The sequence below is a fragment of the Thermobia domestica genome, chromosome 2 (genome assembly GCF_964235325.1).
Source record: "Thermobia domestica chromosome 2, izTheDome1.hap1.1, whole genome shotgun sequence".
In the NCBI taxonomy this organism is placed as follows: Eukaryota; Metazoa; Arthropoda; class Insecta; order Zygentoma; family Lepismatidae; genus Thermobia; species Thermobia domestica.
The window spans coordinates 322,528,270-322,549,707 of record NC_137455.1 but is presented as its reverse complement, the minus strand read 5'-3'; the positions used below and the strand labels follow the sequence as shown (position 1 = coordinate 322,549,707).

Sequence of the window (21,438 nt, the reverse complement as noted above, 5' to 3'; positions counted from 1 at the left end):
AAAAGACCAAAAAAAAAAAAAAAAAAAAAATCCATTTAGTATGTAATATCACTTCTTTCATTTGAACACAATAATTTAAAATGCACCAATTTATACAGAATTCCATAAGTTTATCCAAACTTTATTTATGAAAGCATTTTAAAAGGTTCAAGACTATCACTTCTTTGATTTATTTTTTTAAGCGGAAGAAATCCTTGTACGAGGGAAGTAAAAACATATAACGTAAAACGTAGCAGAAAAAACAAAACCTACGGGGAAACTGTAAGATCTGGGAACCCTTACTGCTAAGAGTGACATTTGACGCTCCAATCCTAAGAAATATTTTGATTCATATCTTCTTAACATATTAACATGATACCGAGATTTAAAAAAATAACATTTTTCTACTTCTAGTAATATAAATGTTTCTTATTATGTCTCATATGCAGAACATATTTCTTCGAAAAGCAACAAAAATATTAAATTAATTATTTTTAAGTCATAATAAAGTTACCAAAATAAACAACGTACTTAATAACTCGTTTTCATCTTGAAATTGTAAGTAATCGAGACTTAATACAGTTTTACACTCTCCGAAGCAGATACTGAAATACTTACGTGCATATGGAATAAAACCCTCATCGTCTTCAGGTGGAAGACAGTCCTTGAAGATGGCATCAACTTCAGCGTCTGTCAGCCTGTCGCCTGTTGTATAAGAAAAAAAAGAATATATAATATAATCAATTGGTTGACATTATAATGAAACTGAAATCAGTTACGTTTCGTTAGATTGTAATGTTCATACCTACCTAAGTATTTTGTCTATGAGTTTAGAAAATCTTTAAACTTAAATTATACTTATATTCAGAATTGTATTTAGATATTATACAGCCCTGGACTATCAATATTTCAGCGTGCTTCCTAATTTATCGGTGTTGAAAACCTTGTACAATCTTTACTTTTTCTAGCTCGTTAATTTTTATGAGGAATAGTTTCTCTTTCATGTTTTCTTAAAGTGACGTAAAGTGAAGTTCTTTAACGTACTTTTCAATACAAAGGCTGTATGAGGCGTAGGGACACGCCTATACAGAAGGTCCACCTAGGGTTGCCAGATTTTGTAAGCGAAAAACCGAGTCACCAATCTCAGGCTATATATAAGATCAGGTTCCTAATCATTTCGCCAGAATCAATTAATTACATGTCTTTTCCAGGTTAGTACTCGCAATTTTCCACTTCATTCTATTCACAGTTAACACAAATGAAGCCCCACAAAGGATGTATAAAGAATGTGAAAATGTAACATAAGGAGAGCCTTATTCCGAATTCCGATTTTTTTGCTTAACAGGCCCTAAATATTGCTCCAATTACGACACACTCTCCGATTTATGTCTGAAGATATACTTTTCCTTTGTTGCATCATCCCCGTTTGACCTTCCGTTTTTAGTTGAGGCATACTAGTTCTTGCGAGTTGAATTTTTTCAATCTGAAGAACGAAAACCGGGACAAACAGGCGTCCCGAAAGCCTTTTTTGGGACAGTTAATTCTTTCATTGAAAACCGGAAAGTTTGGCAGGCCTAGGTCCACCGGGTCCAGAAGACCCACTCAAAGCTTTGTAAGTCGACACATAATTTGTACAATTTCTCAGTAGAATTAAACCTTTTTTAGAGCAGGGAAATGATTGATGTAACACAAAGATTTGATCTTACACTTCATCTGTACTACTCTTTCTTTTCTTTAAAAACTAATCTGCAGTAGTTGTACATTTTCCCTTGAGAATATAGATGACAATACTTTACAATTACTTATCGTATTTAAGGTACCATTTCAATACTAGACAGACATAGTGTTTTGTAGTATTGGACACTCTCTCCCAAACTTCGGACCTCCCCTTACAAAAAAAAAAAAAAAATTCTGGATGCGCGGCTGATAAGACGAGATCTGATATCTTAAGTGGTGCCTTAACCAATATTCGGATTTCTGTCCAAGGTAAACATTCCCGTCAAGACCTGAATTCAGGACCACGCGAAAAGAAAGAACGCATATTAGCCACGTAACCATGAGAGTGCATTATTACGGCATTGCCACAGACTGTCTGAGATCAAATTGAACAGATAGTGATAGTTTTTCTGCCTTGTAGTGCAATATAATCAAATCTATTTGATGTGATCAAAGGTTGGGTAGTATCACTCGTTGGGTGATGGGATCTGGAAAGCAAGCGCTTAAGGGTTGCAATTTTATGAGAGTGTGTGTAAACTTTTGAGCGTTTGCAGCAGGTTTTTGCATATTTTTCCCCTTCCTATTATAACAAATTTATTTATAATTTATTCGTTTATTTTGGTTTGAAGAATTAAAATTTTTTTTGAAAGACTGTGAATAGAGTGGACATCCAGCGACTTCAGTGAATAGAATAAGATAAAATCACTACAGAAACAATGATGTATGGTGATTTTTTCGCTCACCAAATCAGTGCCGGTAATCAGCTATTCAGATATACAGTATTGTTGAGGGTAACTTTCAGATGGTGCGAGACGCAGTTTCGGCAGAGTCCAGAGAAAATTTTTGTCTTCATATGAAACGAAAAACCTTTTACGCATTTTCACGTACAGAGATTAAGAGAAGTTCTATTACTCCAGGTAAGTTGTTTATCCTGTATAGCATATTCCTGGTACATAATTTGTAAACAAACAAAACTAACTTTTTCTACGAAGGTTACGACCAATGTACGGGTGAAATTATTCAAGGGATTAACAGGTCAGTGTCTGTCTCACGCTTGGTAAGAATGGCAAATGGGCATCCCTTGCAATGGTTGTAACACTCGACATATTGATAGTCTGCGCCCATGGTTGCTACACCCTCTTGACATACTTACTGCTAATAACAATAAGTTGATTTAATTTGTAATTCCTTTATAACTTCATGTTAGTGTTTTGCCACTCTTCTATTGGTGTTCGAATGCACAATATCTTACTCACCCAGAGACAACAATGTGTGTGAAAGCTCAGCAGCCATCATGGTTCCGTTCTCAGCCTTGTCGTACAGTTTCAAGCACTCCATGAAGTCCTCAAAGCAGCCAGATTCCTTCTCCTTCTTGGCCTGGGCGAAGATTGGCAAGAATTCTTCAACTTTCACCTTCTTCTCATCTGAAAGAAATTCGAATCACATCTTTTTAGGGCTGATAGACATAGATTTACAAAAGAAAGAAAAATGTGCAACGATAACTAATTATGTACCTCTTCAAAACTTATTACAATTTATATCGAGCACTATGTTCGTTCCAAATCAGAATATATAACTGTTATAGAACCCAGACAGAAAACTAAGAGATTCAAAAATAAATGAATGAATAAATAAATAAATAAATAAATAAATTAAATTTAAAAAGTTACGTGGAACTTTAAACCTATCAAGAGGAAGGTGATAATGTAAAGTAAGACCAATCACCTTCCCCATCACCTTCAATGGATGAGTCACTTCCACTGTCAACATAAGTTGAAGGTTCCAATATTGGAAGGAAGTTGAAACCAAAACTCACAATATTGGTTTCAAAGAATCCAATCTGCTAGGTAAGGAAAGCTTGTGCTTGTGTGTGTTTCGCTTTATTTTCATGTAAATACGTTTCCTTACCTTCCTTGATCTATTTGCTCATTCAAGTTTCTTCTTTCAGAAATTTACATTCATACTGAAGGATTTTTCCGAATAACGTTATTTGGCATATTTTGGAATTTACTTAATTGGTAGTGAAGTTATGCTCTACAGAACATGAGTAACGTATACTGAAAGACTAGTTTCTCCACTGGCCAAGATATGGCACCAGTATACTGGCAAATTCTGCGCGGAGCATTGCACTATATGCAAGCATACTACAGTTCCATAGTTTTCCCTCCATTTCACTGAAATGTGCCGTACAGCATTATTCTAGGAATGTTTCAATTTCATTTATTTTTTTCCTTTATAATATTTATAAGATAATGCTGTAGCTCATGCCTTGCTCGAAAACAAATAATATCGGAATCCAAATTTTTAATTTATAGGGAAACAACCCCAATCAAGGTCCTTGGTTGGAGTATTATTATTTGAGTATCTGTTGTACAATCTCAAGCATATAATTAACCCTTAACTGTGCTGGTGGGTATTTAAATACCTCACGGCCTTTCTTCAGCAACGTACATTTTCTCGTTGTAGGCAGATACAGTTTTTTGTTCAATGTAATTCCAAGGAAGGTATTCACAAGGAACATCATTTGTACGTTTGTCTTGATTATGTGTAACCATATCTGCAACTATTGCGAGCAATATAACTATTATTACAAGATTTATAGTGTAATTTTAATGTGGGGGTTTCAGATATCCCACCAGCAGAGAAACGTGACTTTTTTTTTTACCAGTACAGTTAAGGGTTAAGGTTATATATTATGTACTTACTCTTCTTCTTGGTTCCGCCGACTTTCTCAATGACGGCCAATGTTGGGTTGAGGTTGAGAGCCCTCAACATGTCACCGATGTAGAAAGCATCTACAATGCCAGATCCATCGGCGTCGTAAATGCTGAAAGTCAGCTGGGCTCCTGAAAAATAACAAAATGCATTAACAACTTAGACTACTATGCACGTTACACACTTCTACTTGTTTCCTTTATATAATAAAAAAATATCGTGGCACTCGAAATAAATTTCATATCGTAACACTCGGAACCAGGGTTGTTAATGGTAACAAAACTAAAAATGGTTTAGGTCCCATTCCCAGAACCTATATATCATAAACATTTTAATTCTGTGTGCTTTTGGCAGAGATCCAAAATGCATTTGAACATATTGGTTCTATTCACAAATCGAAAACCATAAATGGATGTTTCAAAATAGAGAACCGAGACATATTTTAATACCATTTTTAAGCTCAAGATCGTCACGAACTACAAACGATTGTTACAAACTGTGAAATGATAACTCGAAGGAACCATCAACAGGAGTTTTATCACAAAACCAATTTCTCTTTTTTTTCTGTAATCTTGCTTTACTTCAATATCTATTCCGGCTCCAGATTAAAACAATTTTCTCAGAAAATCAATTTCTGTTCCGCATCTGATACGGATTTTTCTCAAACTTCTTTTCGGCACTGAGCCCGAGACTATTATTATTATTATTATTATTATTATTATTATTATTATTATTATTATTATTATTATTATTATTATTATTATTATTCAAAATCTCTTTTTGTTTCATACCTGGAATAGTTTTTTTAAGTGAAAATTCCAGTAGAACTCACTTACGCATATACCTATAGGTTCTGTTACTGTTAGACCACTCTGCTGGGAACTCCCTTGTTTTATTACTGAAAAATGTTACTTTTCATAAATAAATATAAACACTCTAGAAAGTTACATAGAGTTTACCACGAATACAAGGTACCACTACTGTTGATTAGAGTATTTCTGGAATTTTTTGCGAGACGATGGCTCACTGGAAAAGTGGAACTAAAACAAAATCGCATTTTATTTGATGTTTTCCCACTTTGCTTAATTACCAGTTCGCCTAACGATCTTATCAAGAACGAAATATCCCTTATACCTGACTTTTAAAATTGGACTTAGTTGAGTTTTGTTTATGGATAAACATAACCTTTTCTTAAATAAGTTCTGTGTGTCACCAGTTCTCATCCCCTCTTACATCCCTTTGTTTGAAATTTTATGATAATTAACGATAAACTGAAATCTAACATCTAAGCTAACGAAATTGATGGCCCGCATCGGTACATGGTAGAGATTTCCTGGGTTTTAATTTCTGTAGTTTCCCTTGAATTTTAACAAATAAATTATTGCATCTTGGCACAGTGGATTGATGCTATGAAACTCACGCTTTAGTAGCAATTTTTATTTTATTGTGCCTTTGCGCATGATGTTATGTAGAGGAAAGAAAAGGGAAGTAAAATTAAATTTCTCCCACCAACCCACCCTTTCCACGATTACACATTTGCTCATTTCGAGTAATTTTAATTTAGTTCCATCTGTAAATTTATTTATTTGTGGTTTGAACCGTTGAAGTTTTTGCGAGTTTGCAATTTTCCCTAGAAGGAAGCAATTCTCTCCTTTTTCTTATTTAGTATAAAAGAAGTGTTATTTTATTTGTTGGTGTACTGATATATATATATATATATATATATATAGAGAGAGAGAGAGAGAGAGAGAGAGAGAGAGAGAGGGAGAGATATGGGCTATATGTGCATATTTGTTGTGAGATTTTGATTTATTTGTGATATGAGAAGTTTGTGATTAGGGGTTTTTCATCACTGATTTAGAAACATAGTTTGTAACAGAAGATAGGTCATTTCCTCTTCTTTAGACCGCACACAATAGTTAAACTACCTATGTTTTATGGCAAACTTCATGAGTTAGTTCAGACATTTTCTAATAAATTTGAAGATTATTCCGTGATTCATTCTTTGAAAGACCTACAGAAACATCTTTTGCCTTATTGTCTTAATAACGGAGCTCGCTGATTTCTACTCGCTTTACAGTGTACATCGGAGTATGAAAATCTCACGTATTTGTATATAAAACTGAAAATCATAGATGCATTTCAGGATAATGCAATTTTGAGAGTTTTAGAGCAACACATAAGAGATAGAGAACAACTAGAATCAGAATCTGTTCTAGGTTATTTATTTCAGAAATGGAAATTAATATTGAGTTATGATCGTAATACTTCTGTAGCATATCAGATAAACTTGATTGTAGAAGGTGCATTGTTATCTTTTTATTCACCTGTGTTCACCTGTGTCAAGAAAAACATTCATTTCCGTTACTGGATTAGCAAAACCGTTGGCTTTCGAAGAAAGAATGAATTTTTTAGTTGTTATACGTACAAAGCGATCAGGTCTGTGACAATGAAACGTTATCATGATTTATCCGATTACAGTTCAACCAACGCAGCAAGATAAGAATTCTTTAGATTTTTCTTCTCGCACTGTAAATGAAACCATGTATTTGCCTGAGCAGCTCAGTTAGCTTGCATCAAACTGCAATCGAATGATCTTTTAAATTGTCGAGCACAGCGAAAGCATTCTTCTTACGCAACATGCAAAGATCTATGACAACGGAAACTTATGAGGACAATAACTTGCAGCGAACGAATCCTTCTTTTACGCATCCGTCTCAGATACAAGGAAATAAATTACCAGACAACTGTTGCTTCTGTTAAAACGCAGCCAATGTTGTAAGTCAGGAAATGTAATCGAATACACAGAATAATTTAGTTAGTAGTATGTGCAATAATGCTAGAAATGGTACAAGATATTCAATGCCCATACATTATGAGTCTTATGTACCTCAGGTTAAAGTTTATATTGACAATAATTCGCACATATTCTTAATTAATAGTAACAGTACAATTAGCGTCATATCAGCCAATATTTCAAGTGAAAAGAATATAATAGTTCAAGTTATAACTTTTATACGTGGAATAACAGAAATTTCACAGGAATATGGTCAGATCGCTTAGTAAAATTCAATTTAGGAGGTCAGAATTTTACACATCCTTTTAGCGCTTATAAAGACTTTGTTTCTGATACTATATTAAGCCAAGATTGACCATAATAAGAATTCGTTTAGTTTTGTTAAATTTGGTAATCCTGCGAAAATACAATTACCACTGTTCGTACCTTTTGATGAGATTTCTAACCATATTGTTAGATTATATCAATCTCAATTTTTAGTGGCGCATTCAGTGTCTTGCTTCCGAATTTTTGCCACAAGTAATGTTAAAGAAAGTGCATGATCTTATGGGTAATTATAACTTGTTAATTCATAATGAAATAACTAAGAGTCAAGCAGAAATTTTTGTTAATGGAACAATAGTAGATGAAATTAAACCAGTAATTTGTATTTTCAATCCAACTGAAAGCAAACTTTATTTGAAAAAGAATGTTGTTTTGGGTTCTGCGAAACACGTTAAGAATGGTATACAATAACAGAAACAAAATGGCTCATACAAGAATGTACATCAAATAAACACTGTAAATGCAACTTCTATTCCTAAGAATTATGATAAAACTCGTGTAGACATTAATCCAGAATTACTAGATCTAGCAGAAACCAGACTATATGTATTTTATAGATACTTGTATTATTTACGTACTTAGACGTATTCATTTTGATACACGACGTAGTAGTTCATTGTGACAAATTGTTAGTATGTTTATAACGATTTTTTTAATGTGCGATTTCTTGTGAATTTAAAGTAGTTCATGTTATAGTTATTTGAAAATAAACTAATGTATATGAAATAGTTAATCATTGTTTTTGCTAATAAGACTTTCTCTATATATATTACCTATTTATGTATGAGCATATAGGCAAGGAAACATTGTTTGATATTCTATATAAGGGGAAGTTCCTTCTTGATGAAATCGTTAGGTGAAATGATGATTAGGTCAAATACGAATTCGCATTTCATCTAAAATAGCGATGATGTAATTTTTATCTGTGAATGACAGCTGATAAATTGTTAGACGATTGGGAATTAGGCGAATTGACAAGTTAATCTTTTATTTATTTTAAACACCAAAGGTAATTGTGTTCAGAGGACAAGAAAGGCCCTGGATAAAATGTTTTTCAACTTGCTTTTCGGCTGATTTAACAAACTACGAGTCGTGAAAGTAAAGTAAAATTTACGATTTCAGAGGATTCAGAGCACGTTTGGTAGTAGTAGAAAAAAGGATCACAATTATGTGAAAGAAAATTAGTTCAATTTCTTTCTTCTTAAAATCATGCGCCATAACTAGGTATTTTTTTTCTCTGGAATATATTTCTAGGAAATGATGCTTTGTGTTTATAAGATCTAGTGACATTCACAAGCATGCCACGGGGAGACAAACAAGAAGGCGTAGTGCTCCTCTCTCCCCACGTGATAACCTTGAATCTGTTACGTCCGTTATTAGCTTCATTTTATTATTCAGTGCATTACGCAAGGAAGGTTTCGAGGTTTAACCTCCCTCCTTGACAAACTTTCGCGCACGCCACTATTATTATTATTATTATTATTATTATTATTATTATTATTATTATTATTATTATTATTATTATTATTATTATTATTATTATTATTATTATTGATTGTTGTTGTTGTTGTAATACTTTTTAATTGCAAATTTCTTGCTCCTTCCTATTTTGTTTACGAAAAAAGGAAAAACAACAGATCTTGAAAATCCTTCATAACATAAATTACTCTACTCGGAAGTGACAATTGTCTTCATTTCGAGGAAGTCAAACTAAACTGGTAATTCCTTTGAAGGGTTGCCAAAAATATGACGACTTGTCTCTCTCTTTCCAAATTAAGTGATTACTCGTGTTTCTGAGATCGCGTGCAGTAAGTTAATTTGGTTCGTGGTTGACCTTGGAATTTCAGCAAAACAATGTGAAGTTTTCAGTGGGTTAAATTACTTGCTCAATAAGCTCAAAAGCATGAAACGAACTTTTTTTTTCTTCCTTGGAAGTAAAACTGAGGTAAAAAGATTAAAGAAAGAAAGAAAAAATAGTTGAAAATGTATTCCCTGTGCAAATTCTACCTTATTGACCACATAGATAACCAAGAAATTACCGGGCACACGGTGGCTCAGTGGTAGAGCGTTCACCTCTAGTGCGTGGGGTCGCTGTTTCGATCTCAATACACGCCAAGTGGACTTTGTGGTGGAAAAACGTCATGTTCGTGAGTTTTCTCGGCGATTTCCCGTTTTTTCTCACTTTATTCGTTTCACCATTGGATTCATTTCTCACGATTTCATTTTCATTTCAAGAAATTTCCTAGGAACAGAAATTAAAAGAAGAAAAACCATCGAAAAATGATTTTGCTAATTATAAGAGATATCGAAATTAATCGCTGAATTCTTGAGCAGAACAGAAAGAGTTGCTGCAGAGCTTGGGAGTTTTTCGAATATATGATATTAAAGGAAAGATCTGAATCAAGCGAGCAGTGAGAATGCTGCTCAATACAAAACTATAAGATACCGTAATTATCCTATTGTAAGATTACCCTGACTACAAGACAACCCCCCTATTTTGAAGAGACTCCTTGAGATTATTTTAGATTTTTCTGAATAATTAATATTACAATTTGTTTTATTGATATAACATATCGTGAATATATGCTCATTATTATTGGTTGCCTAAATTATGATAATAAAACAACAAATACCGGTAAAATATGGATACCGTAGTTTAAGGTACTTGCATTTTTACTTTCATAACCCTTTTTACTGTATATAAAATACAAAAAAGAAACTACACAGCTATAAACATTGTCCTCAACCACCAAAACTTCATCTGCGAATGTAAGACCAATGCTTTTCGAATGACGACCAAATAATTAAAAAAAAAACTGTCTTATAGTCAGATAAATACGGTAAGTATTTGTCACAATACAGGGTGGCCCAAAAGTAGGTATACACCCCTGCATTGAACAAGTATAACATTCTAGTTTATGGATATATTTGCTTCGGCTCTTCCGAGCTTAAGATGTAAGTAAAAACACATTAAGAACAAATAATAAAGAAACTAAGTCTACCTGAATGATAACAACCAGAAATGATATAAAATGCAATAAGCTTATCAGTACGGTACTGTATGCATACATTTGGGCCACCATGTATATTAAGACAATACTATTGGGATGTCTGAAACGAACGACGTACACGTTGGCATGGAATAAACACTTGGGATGTATGTGTAGGCCTACAGTTCTAATCAGGAAGTCTGTGGTTACTCTACGTGTAGGTAGATTTATAAAAAAGGCGTGAAAGGATATAAAGATAGCTCTTCGGAATGTAAGAACAACAATGATTCAATTAGCTTCATACAGAATAAGAAAAGGCGTTTATCAATCTACTGTCCAAGACTCGTTCCCCTCCCCTAAATTTTCTCGATATCTTCTCCTCCCAATGTACTATTGTTTCTAAATTTATCAATAAATAGGTCTGACCTTTCATACCCTCTTCCTCTCTGGAGGTGCCTTGACTAAAACACGTATACTTTTCTTATAAATTATACATAATCTTTTAAATAAAAATACGCTCGTGTTACTAATTTGTTTTCAAAAAGTGTTTTTCTTTTAGTGTAATGTCATGTCCCACAGTGATGATAATGAACGAAATACTCGAATAAAGAAAGTGGAAGGAAACGGGAGAAGCCCAAAAAACCTATGCACACGGTGCTTGTTCACCACAAGGTTCACTTGGCAGGGACTCCATATGCAATAGGTGAGCGTTCTACCACTGAGTCATCGTGGCCCTTCAACACTTTTCCTTGATTATCCAAGATTCATTCCATATTAATGATCTTATATAGCTCCTGGAATAGTACCAAATAATAAATCTCTGTTCCTGTAGTGCTGAACCTCCGGCGTCAGTTAATTTACCACTTTTATTTACATATCTCGATTCTTATTTAATTTACACCACACGCTAGTGGTGAGCAGTCTACCACTGAGTTCTTTACTGTCATAGTAGTAGACAGGTGTTACAACGGATAGTGAAAAGAAAGTAAACTCCTCTATTATTTCCATTTTGAAACAAATTTTACACAAAGAAAAATCCAAAACGACTTTTCCCCAAAAATTCCTCTGTTAAGAGGTTTTATTAGGATCAAACAAAAGTAATCTTCCGCACACTTTACAAATGACCATAAAGTAACACGTGCATTACTGTTGTTTCATTGTAACAACTAAATTCGAGTTGACTATGCATCATTTATAGAGAGAGAACTACCTAATTATTTATAATACAGCATCATGATTTTGCGTGTTGAAGTATTAAAGAATAGCATTCTACAGTGGAAGATCTAGGAGGTAAAAACTAGTGGGGAGGGGCCAATCAGAACCCAGACTTTCATAGGTATATCATGAGTTTGCTATAAACTTTCAAATATATAAATAATAGCTTAAATTATTTTTGTCACTCAAAAAACTGGGGGCCTAGCATCTCCCGGCTCCGGGCTAGATCCGCCACTCTAAGATTTGTGAATAAGTCAAAAAATTACACTGAATCGCTGTCAAATATACTGTCATTACATCGTTCTAAAGCTTCAATGCATTGTGGAATTAAGAACACTCACTAAAATTAACGAAGATTAGTCGTTATTGTAATATAATTCATTCCACATGACATCTACCTCTTCCTCATCCTATTTTTAAAGTGCATCCGCTGAACTACTACTGGGCAAAGTAAACATAGTAAAAGAAAAGTAAAATGAAAAAAGAAAAGACTTGTCACAGGCACAGACATTAGAAGAAAAAATGAACTGAAATCTTGTTTTACGTCCCACGATTAGGCCGGTTAGGCTAAGGGAGACGGTGATGATGGGAAATGAATGAAATGGTGGAATGAAGAAAGTGGGAGGAAACGGGAGAACCCAGAGAAAATATCCAAGCACGATGTTTGTCCATCACAAAGTCCACACGGCGCGAGCTCGGGTCGAACCAGGGACCCCAAGCACCGGAGGTGAACGTTCTACCACTGAGCCACCACGCCCCCAGAAATTAGAAGAATTCACAATATTTGAACAGATTTTATGATGATTAGAGTTATTCTCATGTGCATTATAAGATTTCAAAGGTCAGTTCTCAGGATTTCAAAGGTCACAAGTCATCAGTGGTGTTTTTTTTTTAATTATTGAAGACTACGAGAATCAGATTCAAATATAAAATAAAACGCATAATTATTCTTTATTGTGATTATTATCTAATAATAGTGAAATAATTTCTTTAATTTTTCAAACGAAACTGCTCAATCAGTGATTTTCTTTTCTTTTGCTTTTACATGACCCAATTCAAACTTCTTAACAAGGCAGACGAACTAAACATTTGAGAAGTTGCTCAGCATCTTCTGAAAATACTTGTGTTCTATGTTTAGCTGTAACTGGTCCATCTCCTTATATGCAGGAGATATATTTAGCTCTCTAACGAACTCAGCGAGCTATGTGTGGAGGAAAGCGAAAATGAAACCTGTCACGGCGCCATTTTCTTGATTGTGAGCACGGAATTCTTTTTAAATCTTTTTTTCTTAAATACAAAAATAGAGTAATGCATGTAAAGACAAATATTCACGTTTTATTGATGTTTAATTACAAATGCACTCAAGCACATTATGAAAATTTATATACTAATTATAAAATTATATATAGATATGAAATATAGAAGTTTACTTACTCTCAACGTCCCTAGCGCTAAGATCGTGAGACTGTAAAGAGAAAATACACCCAATTTAGTACCTCAAAACAAGTAGAAGTACAAAGTGAATTGCACAAGAAATATTTATCAGTAACACCACCTAACTACACTCTATCGAGTGACGGCCCACTAAGGAAAGTGAATGTGGTTCGGATCCACATTAAGCTGTAGGTCCTAGTCTTATATAGCCTTGGTGCTAAAAGCGAAGTTAAAAACTTCAAAAAAAAAAAAAAGCTCTTTTAGTTACATTAAAATTTACTTAAATTCGAGGTTGTCGATTTACAAAATTTGGTTCATACTTCTCGCTACAGAAAATCAGATAAAAAGAGCAGCATGCCAAATTAATGTCTAATATTTACAAGTATGTAGCTCTCTAAGTAGAATTTCCAAATAATAAATAGTTTTTTCCATTACACTCATGCTCAATGGCGGCTCTTGAGGGATGTTACATGAGTAAATCATTTGTTTCTTTTTGCTACTAGCTAGGGGTACAAAGCTTACATAATATATTAACTCTTAGATTATTTGCACTGGCTTGAAGCGGTAAAATTTATTATTATTATTATCATTATATATTTTTTTAACGATAAGACTTCCTTCAAGAGCCGCCACTGGTAAGCTACTATGAAATTTTTCCTCAAATATGTACAATCTGTTATAAAAGTTTTTTCATTATCACACAAATTCTATTCTAAATAGGTGCTCATTAACTTTTCCCTCAACTTTTCAGTTTTCAAAGTATTGGAGGAAAGGCAAGAATGATGCTAAAATACTGTAGCTCTATGTAATTTCTTGATAAATACAAAGTACTACTGATCGTAAGCAATGTAATGAATATAAAGACAATTGAATGCATATGAACAAAACAAACTATTTCACTGTATAAGTGGTATCTTATGAGTACTAAATAATTACACAGAGCTTTTCTCTTATTATTCTTTTATTTCACCACATTTTGAAAAATGTGTAGAAATGAGGTCACCTTGATGGCCATCCTTAAAGCTAAGATGTACACTCATGTCCAAAATGATTGACGCATATCTATAACTGTCTTCTTATAAGAATATAATTTGATAATATTTTTGCAGGGTACTTTTAATACTGATACTATGTGTATAATCGGGAAATGCATATTTGTAGTAAATTTCATAGGAAAACAATTATAAATACGAAAATTAGAATAAGTAAAACAAAATTTTGCTAAATGGATAAGAAAGTTTTATTTTCGTTTTATTGTTCTTATTTACTGCTCTTTTGACATGAAAGTTGCCACATACATGTCTTTGCCGATTATATACATACTAAGATTATAAGAAATACCGGGCGAATTCGTTATCAAATTGTATTCCTACAACAACTTATTTATAGACATGTGACAATAATTTTGGACATGAGTGTACATATCTTTCGTAATTTTTAAAAGTAGTGTGCTATCGGGTTACGAACTTAATTCGTTATCATTGGTAAATGAATTAGAGCACGAAGAATATGGCTGATATTAAAATAATGATTGATAATTAAAATATCGATAAATCACTATCTTTTTTTTAAATACAGATAGAGTTACGCTTGACTATAACAATGAAATGGTGACAGCACATTCAACAGTGATTCGACATAACCTTTTTCGATTCCCGGCGGGAGCTCATGTGGTTCGGATTCCACGTTAATCAGTAGGTCCACGTCCCATATAGTCTCGTTGCTGAACGGGACGTAAAACTCAGAATCAATCAATCGACATAACCTTACTTAAATTGTACAGAGTAGGATTACACACGAGATTCTATATGTAACCGAAGGTACTCTTTACTGTAGTTCATATGATGCGTTATACTCAAAACTCTGAATTTTATTATGGATTAAGGATATCGATATTGTTATAATATCAAAAGAAATTTCTTTCATATATAAGATATTTTTAAATTTATTTTTCTCTTTCTTGCAAGCATCTAGGATATTTATGAGATGTAGCTCTAAAGGTAATATGGAACCTAAACTACAAATACTCCCTCTGACAATGAGAATCGAATATGGATCTTTCATACCAAAGGTGACAGCACCAAGTCATTTAGGTACGAAAGAATTCTTTGTAAATATAATAATATCTACTGCTGTATGGCTTTTCCTGTACAACTGTAGATTATAAACGCTCAAAGATCTCGGAGATAGATATTGATTGATGAGTTGAAGTTAAATGTGCCTTGTCAGCAGTGGGACCATACAAGACGGAAGTTACTGCTTATAGTGAAATCGGAAAACCACTATTAGTGTTTATATCAAAGAATTAGTACGCCACAAGAGATTGAAATCGGCATTCCATGCATAAAACAAACAAAAAATGCGCGTTAGCCTCTTGGTGAAAAATGTCAAGCTGAGATCCGATCAGGCCCGAAACCAGCCACAGAGGTTTGGAGGGCCATGAATATGTTAGGGGTGACAAGTCATTGAGAATTGTCTTACAAATATCTAAATCGTGTTTTTAGTGTTGAGGTCTGGAGGGGCTACGAAAAGTTTAGAGGATCCCCCTAGCCCCCCTCTGGTTGCGGGCCTGGATCCGATTATCTTCATAATGTTCTTTTCTATTATCTTGACTGAGATAATTTCTGGTTTACTAGGAATATCTTTAGCCATACACGAAACTCAATGTTAATTTTCTTCGCTAAGGTCTACCATTTTTTAAACTACAGTGAATAGCCTAAATATAATGAGGAATACACAAAAAGTTGTAGAAAGTAGGAAATACAGTACCTATAGAATACAGTAAAGGGAACTAATAACGGTTTCCAAATCATTTGTTGAAGACTGGAAATTTAGGTAAGCAAATTACATCATAATTATTAGGCACCCAAATTTATACATTATTACACCTTCAAGAGGTCTTGAATGTCTGTGACGCTGCCTTTTTCAACTGCACATGATTTTAAATTAGTTGCGTCATCTGGGTCTGCAGGGGGCACAATTGTATCCCCTGAGTTTGAGATTTACGTGCATTTTAATCAATAGGATAATAATATATTAATGGAAAACTTTAAATTTCTAATATATCGGAGGGTCTTCCTTCCCCCAGGCAAAACCTAAAATGACGCTGCTGTTTTACATACATCTTTTATTAAATTAGTTGATTTCGAATTTAACGCCCCTTTCAGCACCGATGCTATATGAGACGTGTACCTACAGCTTAACATGGGATCCGAACTACATGAATTCTAACAGGAAATTGTACCCGGATCTTCCACACCAAAGTCGCGTGTGCTAACCATATAACCACAAGACAGTTTTTTTTTTTTTTTTTTTTTTTGTAATTTAAGTTTTTAATATGTTAATACAGTACATATTATTTACGTCGTCTTAACAATAATTTGTTATCGAATTATACATCATTTTATGTCGTTTTAAAAATGTACCTTGCCTGGACGTGAAAAAGCGGGGGGTGTAAATTAATTACTGTGCATAAAAATAACGTACCTGTATCATTTTCACAGAAATTCGTTTGGCCTCTTTCCAGAATGAAATTTACACCTATCCAATCCAACACTCAATCAAGAACTTTCAAGACTATTCATATTTGAAATATTTAATGGAAAATACTTTTTAATAAAATAAACCGTGATCATTTATATTTGTAATCGAGTAATCATAGGCATAGTCACCGGAACCTGGAGCCTTAGACCTCTTCAGCCCCTAATATTGTCGTTAAGGGGCTGAGCGCTCCGAATGTTGTACTTACTTCGTAGTTCTAGGAAGCATTTTTTTTAGTAAATTTGAAAGAATGACTATTATCCATAACATATTGGAAGTATTTATATGTTTAAGAATTAGCGGAAACTATTATGCGATAAAACTTTACTGTAACTGACCTTTCTTTTGTGAATGTTTATGAAGGTAAGCTTAGTTATTAAGTTAATTGAAATTGGGCAGAATTATTTAACTTATGCTTTCTTATGTTTTCTTAATAATGAAATGAAATTTTGATTTTCAATAATAATTTCTTTGTTTTTTTTTAAATTTTTTTAAAGAGTCATACACACACACAAACACAAAAGAAAAATAACTCACACAAGCAAAACATAATGTTCAAAACTATCGTAACTCCGAAATATCACTAGTTCCGAAATTTCGGAAGTACACATTTAAATAGCACTTTAAAATACACAGGTAGTTGGGGTATGACAAATAATTTTACGATGATTATTCGCTCTTTAAGAAAAAAAAATATCTTCACTGAATATTCGCTGCACACTAAAACACTCGAAGAAACTAAAAATAACTCACCATTTTGGATAATGACTGTTCTCTCTTCCTGCTTTGCCTACTTCAGCCGGACCAGAAGTGGAGAGCAAGAAGCCTAGATTTAGCGTTTTAACTCAGGTAGAGGGCGCGCAGATCGCTCGGCAAGGACGAGGATAGAATCTCGTCGTTCTAATTTGGCAACAGTGCTGAAGCTAAATACGACAAAAGCAGAATGGACTCAGAAAACTTGGAACTTTTTAAAACACTATTTCAAAGTTTGGTAGCGATTTTTAATTTGTTTTGTAGGTGTTTTCCTCTTAAAGAAGGGATTTTGATAAACTTTGAGACCAACTCAAGTCCCATAATAATAATAACAAATATTCCATAATAATAATAATAATAATAATAATAATAATAATAATAATAATAATAATAATAATAATAATAATAATAATAATAATAATAAAACCCACATACACAAATACTCACTCTTAAGTACTTCTATATTGGTTCCAGCAGTTTGATCAATCGCATCATGTTTTCTTTCTTTCTTTCTTTCTTTCTTTCCCTTTTTGTAATTTTATCCAGTTCCATAGTACAATACTATTTACCATTGTTTATGTTCGTACAAGATCTTCCCTGCATTTTTTTTTAAATCCCACACAACAGAGGTTCCCAACCTTTTTCTCTCTTTTGTACCCCTTATCAATTTCTTTTCCCATATTGTACTCCGACGTGCCCATGGGTTTGTTTTCTCGGGGTATTCCCGTTTCCACTCACATGCTCATTCCACTAATTCTTCCATCATCATTCATTTGCATTTATCATCTATCTCCTTAATATAAGTCTAAAGGGCATAATCGTTGGGACGTTAAAGTGAAAGGTGTCATTTTATTTTATATAACTCCTATTCAGAAGCGGATTAAGGACGGAACCAATGGAGCCCAAGCCCCCAAAAACCCTCTCTTTAGTACTAAAATACAGCAATCAACTTATTATACAATAGGATTCAGACCCATGCTAATTTTTTCCCCTCTCGCTACGTTCGCGGTATCGCTAGATTTAAGGCTTTCCAATCTAGGAGGCTTTCCACATCTCCTTTGCTGTATTAGTGTTTTTACAGGGACTGATGTCCATTTGGCTTGTATTTGGCATTTATGTGTTACATTGCAGTATATGAGCACTTGACTGTTAATAATGAATGTAATTAAACTAATTATTGTAAACTTGGACCACATGAAAATATTACAGCATAGTTCTCGGTGTTTCGATAAGCCTATGAAGCTGTGGAAGGCAGCAAAGAAAATTTATGAGCTGGAATTATTCATAACATCTTTGAAATCGTCGGCTCCAGGGCCCCAAAAGCCTTAATCCGCCCCTGCTCCTATTTAGTTAATAATTACTTCTAATTTAATAATTACCCTTACATCCTTCATTCCTCATAACCTTACTTAAATACAATACCTACATAACCAATTTGCTGAAATTTGTGTAGGGTTAAAGGGAATCACAGTCCTCTAATACCAGTGGCGGCGATTGGACGTTAAAAGCGAGTGGGGGGCAAGACATGATCTGAATATTTATATATCAATGCTAGTTTTCCTGGTTGTTTTTAACACTTTGCTGAAAGGTTGTATAACTAATAGGATACTCTCTTTTTCAGTTAAAATATCGTATATCGCATTTCATATTTTATTAAGCAAATTAACAAGAGCAACGCAAGTAGGTACTAGCCATTTGTACTCTTAAACAACGAAGGTGTAAGAAGAGATTTGATTCCTTGCTCATGAACGTTTTACAATTCTGTCTGGAAAATTGTGTCATTAGATTATTTAATAACAAATTTGCAAACCAAGTAAATAGAAAGGATAATATTAATCATTGTAATGAATAATGATGCTTGTTTTGTAAAAGTTATATTGAATCTAGGGATTAATGAACAACTTATATTTTTAATTCCACACATCAAATTAAATGTATGTTATTACTCTTAGAAAATTAAAGATAGTACTCGTAAATACTACGAGCATATGCTACGGCATTTAAAGAAATGCGCAATTGCAATATTAATCATAGGCGGCGCCAGGATTTTGGTAATGTGGGTGCAGGCTGGGGAGGGATAAGACATAGTAAAAGTATTAACATGGCACGCAATAAAAACTTTTATGTGCATATTTAAAGAAACTTCATACATGGATACACGTGTATGCAAGTTATGGATTTATAAATAAATATCAGAATTTTTAAGTGTATAAGGGTACTTTTTTTTTTTTTTTTTTTTTTTTTTGCAATGGCATCAATTACAAGAGCTTTTATAAAGACATTTTTCTGTTGAATGGAACCATGGCTTTAAATTCTTCAATGACATTATTCAACATCTATGCCCGCTGAAATCTACTTTTCAACAGAAAGCAATATTATGGAGTTGAGTTTCTGTTGAAGCATAGTCGATCTGAGTTTGGACTTGACTTAATTCATCTTGGAGAAACTCCGTTCGCATGAGCAATTAGTAACCGGAATCACCGAAACTTTCTCATCAATGTGTAGAAATATACATACACCCTTTCTCTTCTAGATTTCTGCAACCACTTTAGCCAATCAAGAACTGTAAATGGATGATTGTTCAAGCACCTTTGCTGGTAGAAGTCTGATTTCAGCTTCAATTTCTGACGCATTTAGATCAAAACGTTCTGCTACTACTTGAAAATCAGTACTATTAGATTGAGCAATGCAAACAATTTTCCTAATTACTTGAATGAGGTCTATAGTCTCTTGAGAAAATCTGGTGCTAAGTCCCAGAATAAGGCTATCCAGTAAAAGATAGAATTCCAATATTTGATCGCCTCCTTTGTCGTTTCCTCAGACACTTATTTATTGTGAATCGTCCACAAACGAAGTGCTTTTTCGCTTTCTAGGCGTGGAATACTAATGTCAGTTTCCGTGCATTTTTCTTCTGCATTACTGAAGATATCTCAATTGTAGATTCAGCACTTTGAAGATCCCGTAAGGCAACCGACAAGCTATTAACCTCATCCATGGCCTCACAAAAATCAATAGTTGAGGACTGTACCATCTTCCTTGTTCGTACAATAAGCTGCAAGATTGGATGCATTATTTCCCTAACCACTATGAAGTTAAAAGTCTTCATTTGAAGCAAGAGACCATTTCCTTTAGCTCAAACTTTGCAATCACCTATGTTTTCAATCATTTCTTCAAATGCTTTAACTAAGGAGCTGTACTGTTCCCGTACTGCAGCAACAGCTTCTGCACGACAAGCCCATTTGATATCAAAAAATTACTTTAGTATTTGTTTCAAGTCAGCCTCCCTAATTGCTTTCTCCAACGTTGCATGTCTAACTGAACTGCCGTTAATGAACGTATAAATCATCTGTATGATCCCAAAGAAATCGAAAATCATTGCATTTTCTTGGTGTGAAGTACATGCACTAACAAGAACTAAATTAAGGTAGTATGTATGGCAGTGGATGTGCACAATGTTTTATTCTTGTCTTTACATCATCTCTGTACACCATTAAATTCTCTTGCCATCGCAGAAGCCCCATCAAATCACACTGCTACTGTGTTTTCCCATTTGACCCCCATATCACAACATCCTCTTTTTATTTCTTTGAAAATAGATTCAGCATCGATTTTGGTAAGACGTACAAGTCCAATAAACTGCTCCACTGGAACTTATGTCTCCTAGGAATATATCGTAAGACAAGCGTTGGTTGCTCATGGTGGTTTCGTTTGCCATTATAGACACATATTCTCCTACTATTTCTTCTCTGATCTGCCTTAAAAGAACACTGCATAGTGCTTGCAATATATCATTTTGAATTTCATGTCTAAGGTAGTTGAAGCTTTTTTGGAGCAGTCTCAATATAATATTGAAAAAACGGATCGTACTTCTTAAGCAGATCGACCATTTCTAAAAATAAACCATTTTCATGACTTCTTTCATTTCCATCTTGACCTCTAAGAGGTTTCCTTTTCTTCCCCAGCACGCGAATTATG

The 21,438-nt window shown here is 33.8% G+C and overlaps 1 protein-coding gene across 2 annotated transcripts in view; it reads right to left on the bottom strand.

Annotated features, from left to right (window-relative positions):
• Window positions 1-17,591, bottom strand: part of Mlc1 (Myosin light chain alkali) — a 29,344-nt gene extending 11,753 nt beyond the window's left edge. Inside the window, exons 1-5 of one of the 2 annotated variants that reach the window (XM_081749046.1) lie at window positions 17,464-17,591; window positions 13,171-13,201; window positions 4,401-4,541; window positions 2,952-3,119; window positions 598-684 (exon numbers count right to left, since the gene is read on the bottom strand). In XM_081749046.1, coding sequence (XP_081605172.1) covers window positions 598-684; window positions 2,952-3,119; window positions 4,401-4,541; window positions 13,171-13,201; window positions 17,464-17,466 — 430 coding nt within the window. In that variant the 5' untranslated portion in view covers window positions 17,467-17,591. The remainder of the gene's footprint in view (window positions 1-597; window positions 685-2,951; window positions 3,120-4,400; window positions 4,542-13,170; window positions 13,202-17,463) is intronic. The other variant, XM_081749047.1, reaches the window with a different exon arrangement.
• Window positions 17,592-21,438: the final 3,847 nt, after the last annotated feature.